This window comes from Ahaetulla prasina, chromosome 12 (assembly GCF_028640845.1).
Source record: "Ahaetulla prasina isolate Xishuangbanna chromosome 12, ASM2864084v1, whole genome shotgun sequence".
Lineage (NCBI taxonomy): Eukaryota > Metazoa > Chordata > Lepidosauria > Squamata > Colubridae > Ahaetulla > Ahaetulla prasina.
This window is the reverse complement of record NC_080550.1, coordinates 850,847-860,451: the sequence shown is the minus strand read 5'-3', so window position 1 is coordinate 860,451 and position 9,605 is coordinate 850,847. Positions and strand designations below refer to the sequence as shown.

At 59.2% G+C, this 9,605-nt stretch overlaps 2 protein-coding genes across 2 annotated transcripts; one reads left to right on the top strand and one right to left on the bottom strand.

Annotated features, from left to right (window-relative positions):
• Positions 1 to 940: 940 nt before the first annotated feature.
• Positions 941 to 5,547, top strand: CDK10 (cyclin dependent kinase 10). The gene is made up of 14 exons (XM_058155141.1): positions 941 to 1,061; positions 1,256 to 1,328; positions 1,701 to 1,772; positions 1,884 to 1,986; positions 2,235 to 2,316; positions 2,967 to 3,034; positions 3,150 to 3,202; positions 3,307 to 3,376; positions 3,491 to 3,550; positions 3,723 to 3,846; positions 4,015 to 4,154; positions 4,422 to 4,474; positions 4,562 to 4,690; positions 5,024 to 5,547. The coding sequence occupies exons 1-13, from the start codon at positions 984 to 986 to the stop codon at positions 4,660 to 4,662; spliced, it is 1,077 nt and encodes a 358-aa protein (XP_058011124.1). The 5' UTR covers positions 941 to 983; the 3' UTR covers positions 4,663 to 4,690; positions 5,024 to 5,547.
• Positions 5,548 to 6,316: 769 nt separating this feature from the next.
• On the bottom strand, positions 6,317 to 9,597 carry SPATA2L (spermatogenesis associated 2 like). Its single transcript, XM_058154897.1, has 3 exons — positions 8,396 to 9,597; positions 7,987 to 8,302; positions 6,317 to 7,897 (listed from the first exon to the last, which is right to left on the bottom strand). Exons 1-3 carry the CDS (start codon positions 9,154 to 9,156, stop codon positions 6,866 to 6,868), a joined length of 2,109 nt encoding a protein of 702 aa, XP_058010880.1. The 5' UTR covers positions 9,157 to 9,597; the 3' UTR covers positions 6,317 to 6,865.
• Positions 9,598 to 9,605: the final 8 nt, after the last annotated feature.

The following is a 9,605-nucleotide window of genomic DNA, read 5'->3' as shown; positions in this document are numbered from 1 at the left end:
TGCGTTTTCTTTCCTTGGAACCCAGGAAATTCTCCCAACAGAACGTGAGGTGTCCCTTAGAAAATGAAGCCCCCCTTGATGCGTGCATGCCTTCTTCTGACCATCAGGAGCAGGAAGCATTTTTATATTTCTTCCCTCCCTAAAATTGCCAAGAAGGGTTTTCCCTCAGATCATCCTCACTGAATGAAGTGCTCGGCTTTACTGATCACCTCCCTGAGACCAGGAATATTTGGGAGTCCAAGATCACTGTGGACTGCAGACCCAGCAGAGTGGCTGCTTATTGGAAGAGCAAAGGCCGGTCAGTGATGCCCACTGTACTTGGCATGAGGGAGTCAGTCAGGAGACTGACAGCCTGGTTCTGAAGCCCCCCCCCAATAAATGGAAATCCACCTTTATGGCCATATTTGGAGGCGGGGGAAGAGGAAGAAGAATGGCAAAGCTTAGCCAGAGGTAAATGAGGGAACTGTGACTTCTCTTCCAAATAAATGTGTTTGTTAAATGTGGTAAGTGAAGAAAGATCTGTACATGCACAGATAAATTAATATTGGGAATATAATTTCAGGTGCAATCCTACTTTTACAATTTCTTCACTTCATAAAGTGAGTAAGGGGCTTCTTGGCATGTGCCTTCCTATCTCAGAGCTGCTCGGTCAGGCAGCTGGGGCCGGGTGGGGGGTTCAAAGGCTGGTCCCTGCTTTTGAGGAAAGAAGGAATAGACCGACTGCCTTGTGTGTGGGGTGAGGGGGGGAGGCTGATGCCGGTCTCTGGAAGAGAGAAGCCATCTCCGTCCAATTGCACAGGGAAAGGGCTGCCCAGGTGCCACTCGCCCGTTTGGAGAAGAGGGGGCAGCGTCAGCGGGAGGGAACGAAGCAACGGTCCCTCCTGGCTCGCAGGCGGGGCCGGGCAGGGGCGACCCAGCAGCCTTTCTCGGCCCGCCCCTTCCAGCTGGCCTGTGCGGAAGAGGGAGGCGGCCGAGAGAAGAGCATGGCGGAGCAAGAGCCCGAGCCTCTCCGCCTGAAGCGGCTGCACGGCGGCTTCTTCGCCGTGCCGGCTGCACACCGGGTGAGCGGACTCCGACTGCCAGGGCGCCCTTCGCGCTCCCCCGCTCAGCCCTCCTTCCCAGCGCCCGGGCGGGCTGGGGGGTATAGTCCGCGCTCATCTGCCGGGCGCCGGGGCTGCATCTGGGCCGGAGCTGCTTCCCCCCCACCCTCCAACCCAAGCGGCAGAGACGGGCTTCTCACCAGCTCTCCTTTCAGCTGGGAAGATGCCGGAGCGTCAAGGAGTTTGAGAAGCTCAACCGGATCGGAGAAGGGACCTATGGCATCGTGTGTGAGTCCCGCCTGGGGAATCTGCCCGCCTGGCTGGGCAGTGTTTGGGACAGGAGAACCTGCCCTGGATGACCCGGTGAAGCCTGGACAGGCTTCTGAGGCTCCCCTGCGCCGCCCGTTTCTCCAGGGCAAGAGCTCTTCCTGGCTTGGGATGTTCCTTGGCTGGCGCCCAAATCTCTGTGAAGGAGGACAGCTCCAAGTGGAAACACGACCGAGGGATGAGGCTGGCAGAGCCACCTAAATAATAGGCAGCTTCTGCGGGAGGGGGCTGGCTGGCTGTCACAGTCGTTCCTTTGTGAAATGTGCTTGGTGGGACCAGGAGGGGAGAGGGGATTGTGGCTTCCCGGGAACGTTGATTGCCCTGCTGTTTCAGATCGTGCCCGAGATATGCAGACAGGTGAGATTGTTGCTCTGAAGAAAGTGCGGATGGACAAAGAGAAAGACGGTGAGCAGAGTGGGCTCCTCGCAGGCCCGGCAGGGGGAAATAGCTGCTGCAGCACCCCTCTTAGCTGGGTCCTCTCCTGGCTTGTGTCTCCTCGTTCTACAACACCCACAGGAATCCCCATCAGCAGCCTGAGAGAAATCACCCTGCTGCTGAAGCTCCAGCACCCTAACGTCGTGGAGCTGAAGGAGGTGGTGGTGGGCAATCACCTGGAGAGGTAATTCCCTAGGCAGGTGGACAAAGAGCCTCCTTCCTGAGGGTCCACCTGATGGGGGAAAAGGACAAACATTTGCAGAAAGTGCAGGAGGTGGGAGCAAAGGGTGGGGCAGAATTTTTTTTTAATTAGCCAAGTGTGATTGGACACCCAAGGAAAGGAGGTGTTCAGCCTCTCCTTAGGTCTCTTTGGGGCAGGATTCTGTTCCTGGCTGCAGCTGGAAACATGCCTGCCTCCAATTCCATCTGCAGCATTTTCTTGGTGATGGGCTACTGTGAGCAGGACCTGGCCAGCCTCCTTGAGAACATGCAGGCTCCCTTCTCTGAAGCCCAGGTGTGTCCGCAGGGCAGGTACAGCGGTTGTCGTTTGCTTGTGGTGGTCGCCGTGCCATGTTGGAGGGAAGGCCAGAGGGTCTGGGGGAATAGCTTTAATCCCAAATAGCCGTCCCAACTTTTAGATGAACTAGGGCCAAATGGCAGGGAGGTGTAGGCTCCAGTGTAACCAAGGTATTAATAAAAGGGTGTTGCCTGGTACACTGGCAAGAACCTGAGTTTTCAAAATGGAGATGAAATACAAAAGCAATTATAGAATAATTCCACCTAAAAACAACAGTGGGGCAAGGATCTGAAAAGCACATTTTAAAAATTCACTTGATGCCCCAAAGACTACAATGCAGGGCAGCCTCTGGAGAGGGAGGAAGTGGGTGTCAAGGCACAGCTTGGCAAATTGACATGTGACCCGCTTTGTCCAAATAGGCCTAATTTGTTCATACATTCCAAAACATGGTTTCCTTTGTGCTGGACAGGGTGACTGGCACAATGTATGCGATGCGTGTGCAGTTTTAAACAAAGGAATCATCATTTTAACATCTCCTTCTGATCATTTTATCATCTCCTTCTGGAGTCCAGAATGGCATCCAGCACAGGACAGGTGAGTCCTGGGGTCCTCTAGTGACACTCCTTTGTTTGCCCGCCTCCCTGCAGGTGAAGTGCATCGTTCTCCAGGTTCTCCACGGTCTTCAGTATCTGCACAACAACTTCATCATCCACAGGTGAGAAGGGCAGGGATGGGACTAGCGGGGAGTGGGCACTGGCACTGATGGCCTAAACTCAGGCACGCCCACCCACCCCCAGCCTTCTACATACCTGTGTTTTGTCAACTCACAGGGACCTCAAGGTGTCCAACTTGCTCATGACTGACAAAGGTTGCGTGAAGACAGGTGAATCTTTGGCGATAGCATCTCAGGTGCCACCTGCTCAACTCAGGGGCTGCAGATATAGAACAGCAAGCCCCCTGACCCCTCTGGGTTGTCTTCTCTTGCAGCGGACTTTGGGCTGGCTCGTGCCTACAGGGTCCCCCTGAATCCGATGACTCCAAAAGTGGTGACACTGTGGTAAGTTGGCTGACCACCCCTTCCCCTCCATAGAGCACTGCTGAATCCCTTCGATACAAGGGGGCTGGGCGTTGGACGACTCTGAGTGCCATCACGCTTTCCTTTCCCTTGCAGGTACCGGGCCCCCGAGCTCCTCTTGGGCACAACCACACAGACCACGGCCATCGATATGTGGTGAGGAAAAAAGGCCTCCAACCTCTCCAACCACTGGGGGGCCTCCAGCTGCGGGCGGGGAGGTGGGCAAAGTCTCTTCTGAAGGCCTGCAGTCTGAAGGAGCAAAGCAGAGTGTGCCGGGGTTGGGTTGCTCAGTGGAGGTCTCCCCACCAACTCTGCGTCTGCCCTGCAGGGCGGTGGGCTGCATCTTGGCGGAATTGCTGGCCCATAAGCCTCTGCTCCCTGGGAGCTCCGAGATACAACAGGTTGACCTGATTGTGCAGCTGCTGGGCACCCCAAACGAGACCATCTGGCCCGTGAGTCCTTCCCATCCACTGCTCTTCATCCCTTTGGGTTCCGCCTTTGCCACTTCAGTTAGTTTGGCTTTGCCGCCTTAGAATGCTGGCTGGGGAATTCTGGGGGTTAAGCTGCAGGTGGCAGCCAACTATTTGCTTCTGGGTGCCTCCCCCTCCTCCCCCTTCCAGGGTTTCTCCAAGCTTCCCCTAGTGAGCCAATACACCCTCCGCAAGCAGCCGTACAACAACCTGAAGCACAAGTTTGCCTGGCTGTCCGAGGCCGGCCTTCGTCTCCTGAACTTGCTCTTCATGTACGATCCAAATAAAAGGTAAGTGGCCTCACCTGCCCCGAATCCCTTTGGGGAGGGTGGGGGGAGCAGCTCTGTCCCTTCCCTCCCAGCACAGACTCCCGGCCATCCAGTCATGCTGAGAAACTGCCTTCCTTGACCAACCCCAGGTGTAGCTGCCCCACAGGGAAGTCATTGTTGGTTTCTCAGAATGGGGCTGATCAGCTTAGGCCCTCCGGCTGCAGGTCAGGCTTGGTAAAGGGAGTGGGGAAAAGGGACAGGTCTTTCACTGCCACATCTCCTTCACAGAGCAACGGCCGGAGACTGCTTGGAGAGCTCTTACTTCAAGGAAAAGCCATGGCGTAAGTGGCCCCTGGGGCCCCTTTCCTGCAGGGAGGGGTCATCTCCTTCTCCAGGGGCTGATCCCTCTTTTCCCTCCTTCCTTCCAGCCTGTGAACCGGAGCTGATGCCAACTTTCCCCCATCATCGTAACAAGAGGGCCGCCCCGAGCACGGGAGGGGAGTGCCTGGGCAAACGTAGCCGGCCCTGAGATGGCAGCTTTGGAGGACACCTAAAAGGTAGGGCAGGCTCATGAAAGAATGGGTGGGTAGCGGGTTTTCGCACTCATGGTATTTTCAGGGATATTTGTGCCAACACAAACATCAAAAGTAGGTCAAATCAAGCAGGTTGTTCCATTTAAAAAAAAAACCTAGATTAAAAAGTACACTTTAGTCAGCTATTCTATGGGTTAAATCTGCACATAGATTTTGCTTCTTCTCCCTTCACAAGACCAAGACCACAAGAACCGGGAATGTCTTTCTGAAGAAAGGTGTGGGGGTGTATGTGTGCCCCCCCCACACACACAATCGGCTCTCCCTTTTCCTGTCACTGCCTTCTTTCACCCCTGCCAGCTTTCTGCCAAGCACTTCTCCTGAGGCTCGGGGGCTGGAGACGGCCCAGCGATGCAGATCCTAGCTGGAGGGAAACGGCTGCCTGTCCAGGACCCTCTTGCTCCGCATGGAGCCTTCAGCAGCAGCAAAGCACCACCCACCTCCTCCTCGGTCCCTCCACCCCATGGCTAAGCCTCAGCCTCACCCACTTTTGAAAGGTACTCCAGGCAGGCAGCCGGATTCTGCTCCTCAGTTTTGTTGAAAACAAGCAGCTTCTCCCGGTGCTGGAAGAACAAGCGAAGCATTCCTGCTGGAGCAGCCGAGAAGGGAGCAAACCTCAAGGCCTGCAACGTTTCCAAGACAGCCACAACTGAAAGGACAGGTGGGAAGCACCAGGCGACCTGGCAGACGCCCCCGAGGCTTGGAGCCCCCGAGGCTTCCCAGGGAGCTGCTTCTCGGCCCGGCTCTGCTCTGCGGCATGAGCTGGGCAGCTGACCTCGTTGGAAGAAGGGGGCCAGTTTCAATAAAGATTTTTCTTCCGGCCTGAGGATTGCTGGGTGCCTTTTCAGTAGGGGGATAAGAGTGGCACCTGTGGGAGATGCGGGGGGCTGTGCCAAGCCTCAGCACCTGTCTCCAGACGCCGCTTTGCCCTCACCACACTGCACACCCACTGCGTAGGCTGCTGCTCCAGCTGCCTGCTTCCTGTCTGCTCCTAGGCTGTAAATAGATTTGTGGGTGGAAGAGATTCCCGGTTCCAGCAACACTACTTCTGCACGAACACACCCATACAAACACCACCCACTGCCTCAAGGCTGTTCTGCTTCCAAGGATGAAACTCTGGCAGCTCTGCAACATGCAAGCGGAAGCCACCCACCCCTCATGCCCAGAGGCAGCAGCAAGGAGTTCTGCCCTCCCCGAGCCCATCTCCCCGAGGGCATTGCTTGTTATGGCCATCAAAAGTGGCACCTGAGCTTGTTCTGGAAACAAGAGGTGACCTCGCAGTCATTGCTAGAGAACCGGCTGCTCTTCCCTTGGCTTTGGGGCCCAAAGGCACAGACTTGGCTGCTTTCCAGGACAGCCATTCCTGTTGTGGTGCTTAGGCAGGCCCAAGGGAGCCTCTTCTAGAGGCCAGTGGCTCTTGGCCAGCTGAGCAGAGGACTAGCCAGGGGTGAAATGCTCCCGGTTCAGTTGATCCGATAGCGATGGTGGCGGGTGATTTGGAGAACCGGGAGCAAACATCCCCTCCCCTTCCCCCCACCCATGCCCAGCTGAGCCACGTGATTGTCAGGGTGTCCAGATATCTAGAAAATCAGGTAGCTTTCAATTAAGTTTATTATAACAGCATCTTTCATCAGACATCAGCAAAGTGACTGCTACCACAGGGTCCATTCAAAATGTTGCCTGCAGTTCCTCCCTAGCTTGCTGCTTGAGCAGGAGGCTTTTCTATGGCCTCTGCCATATCCAGAGCAGCCTTGGGCCACACGAATTTCAGAATGGGAAAGGAGACTGGCCAAATTTTGGAATGTCAGAAAGGGCTTCCCAGATGAGACGACACGTACATCCAGAAATGAATGCCAGGGTTCCTGGCATGAGGTCTGTTCCTCACCTGCCACCTCCAGATTTCATGGCATTAGACCCTTAATCAAACCCGGGCAAAGCCATCCCATCTCCTTCCCTTCAATCCTCCATCAACAAGATCTACCCAGCTCCATCCTGTTAGAAGAAGGGGGGGGGGAGCTTTGCTGCATTTGACCCTGTCCTGCCCCAGGCCAGAGGGGGGAAGCAGGCTTGGTGGGCATGATCCTCAATGACCTCACAGGGTGTGGGGCTCTGTGCCCCAAAGCCCAGCCGGGCGTCCCCATCCTATTGCCAAGGCCCTCCTCCCTCCTGCAGCAGCCTGTCCACCTCTGTTCGTTGCAGCCACAGGCGCTGCTGCTTCTCGCTCTGCAGCTCTTCCACGAGGTGGTGGCGGTTCCGGCAGAGTTGAACCCCGTCGCAGCTGCTGATATGCAGCAGCCGGCAAGTATTGCAGCAGGAGCAGGGCAGGGCCCCCGGGAGCAGGCAAGTATGCATCTGGTAATGGGCCGGCTCGGGGCTCAGTCCCTGAGTGCTGCTGTGCAGGCTGGCTGGACTGAGGTGGAGGCTCCTGGGCTGCCTGGACGGAGGAGAGGCCGGGCTGCTCGTCGCCTGCGAAGGTGGGTCAGAACTCTCATAGCCCCCCAGGCCAGAGAATAGGAACGAACTCCCCAACTGAGCAGGAAAGTCCAGCTCAGAAGTCCTACTGAGCTCTCGCCTCAAGGAGATGAAGGAGAAGGAGGTTGCCAGGTCAGGTTCCTCTGAGCCCAGGAGTCCGTTGCCACAGGAAGACTCCCGGCTCCAGGGGGGCTCACTCCGGCACTCCGCCAGTGGCTGGGGGCTCCGCCTCAGGAGCCTGGGGCTGCCGCACTCGCTGAGGGAGGAGGCATCCTGTCCCCAGAGCCGACTCCCCACAGGCTCCCTGTAGAAACTGTGCCCTTCAGCGCTCTCCTGGTAAAGATCGAGCCCGCCATCTAAGTCCGAGCGAACCTCGCGGCTCCGTGGCCACCGTGTCAGGCTCTGCAGCTTGGCCACGCACCGCTCCAGGCTGCCCTTGGCCTCCTTCCGAGCCTTCAGCAGCTCATCGGGCGGCACGACCTGCGGCTCCAATTCTTCCACAATTTTTGCCAGGATCTGGCACTCCACCCTGGCTGCAAAGAAGCAGCAGGCTGCACAGAGCAGGTTGGCACCCGGCGGCAGTCGAGAATTCACCAGGTGGAGACGGTCTTGCTGTACGTAGCCCAGCCGGCGGAAACTCCGGGCAAGGTCGGCCTCTGGCAGGACCCCCTGAAGGACGTGGACGTAGACCCCAGAGAAGGTCTGCAAAGAAAGCTGCCCGTCACCTCCCAAGACCTCCAAACGTTCCCCTTTGTCGTCCCCCACCCGCCCCAGCCCAAAACAAAATTCACCTTAATGGTGGCAAATTCTTTGCGCCAAGGGAAGAAGTAGAGATTGACGGCTGCCAGCTCCAGCACTTCGAAGGCCCTGCCGAGGTCCCGGAGGGCCCCTTTGGTGTCCAAGTGTCCCCGCAGGGCAGCGGCCAGCGTGGCCAAGGTGTCCTCCCCGTCCAGGCTGCAGTGGAGCTCCGGGTCCTCCAGCAGGTGATGCCACAGCAGCTCTTTCAGGGAGGCGTCACTGCAGGCCCCAACGTGGCCCCTGCGGAAGTCCCTCTCCAGGCACCGGCGGTACTCCTCCTGCAGCGCCGGCCCGGGCTCCATCCTGAAGCTGGAAAGAGGCAGCCGCTGCAACCTTCTGCCTGGGGCGGCGCAGACCCCCCCCCCCGCACACGCATCCCCTGGGAGTCGGCCGCCCGCTTACCGGTCTGGGCTTCGGGGAGCGCTTTCTCCAGTCCCGGGAGAGGCAGGCGTGGCCGAAGGGAAGCGAGCCCGGTTGGGCCCGGGGAAGGCAGCTCCCCTCTTCTTCCTCCTCCTCCCTCCGGCCGAGGGCTCCTGGCAGGGCCGGGGGCTGCGCAGGTGTCCCGGGCTCGGAGAGGCGGCCGGGCACGGCAGAGGCGGAGCAGCCGCCGCAACAAAGGAGGGTTGCCGGGGCCGCTGCCAGGCGCAGACGGAGGCAGCCCCCGGGCGGCGGGACTCGGCGGCTCGTTGGACGGCAGCCCCTGCCCGGCGCCAGACCGCCGCCGGGACCCCGAGATTCAGGGCGGCGGCCGCCACGGGTCCCCCGAAGCACCCCGGCCGGGCGAAGCGGCCAGGAGTCCTGCAGGCCCCGCGCGGGGCCTCGGGCTGGGGCACCGGTGCTTCCCCGGGAGCGCCGCCGCCGCGGCGGGTCCGCCGGTTGAGATTCGAACTCGCGCCCCGCCGCTCACCTGCCGGCGCCCGCTCGACGTTCCGCCGCTCTTGCTCCGGCGCCCCCAACGCTTCCGGTCCCGCCCACGCGGCGCTTGCGTCACAGGGGGCGGTGCCAAGTCCTTGCGCAGCGGCTCCTGGGGGCGGGGCTGGAAGCGCGAGCGGCTCCCGGGGGGGCTTAGCTCCCAGACCCCCCCCCGCCCGTGAGAGGGGCCCCGGGAGGCAGGTAAACGGGCCCCATGAACCGGACGCCCCGGGAGCGTCCCCTGCGGTCATTCACCGGCGAGCCTTCTTGTAGCCTGAAATGATGCCCCGAGGAGGAAACTCCCGTCAGACATGAGGGCCTGCCGTCTTTCGGAACACGCGTGTCGGCTCCTTCACACGCTGCCGCCTCCTGGGGGGAGCAGCCAATTGGCAGCCGAGCTCCTCTCCCTGCCAGGGTCCCTCTGCGTCGCTCTCCGCCCGGGGCTTAGTGCCTGGTTGCAAAGGGGGCACCGCTTTTATCCTCCCCCCCGCCAAGCCTGCAGGGTGAAGGGGAAGCCCTCGGTGGGGTGGAGTTTCTTGGGTTGCCAAAAACCCCTCCCCGAAACCCATCTAGCTCTGTCTCTGCGGGAGCCTCCAAACCCAGAAGATGCAGGGAAGCCTCCAGCATGGAGGGCTTGGCCAGGGTGGAGCCCCAGGTGGCTGCGTAGGGGCCACTGTTGCAGGAAGTGATTACCCCCCCA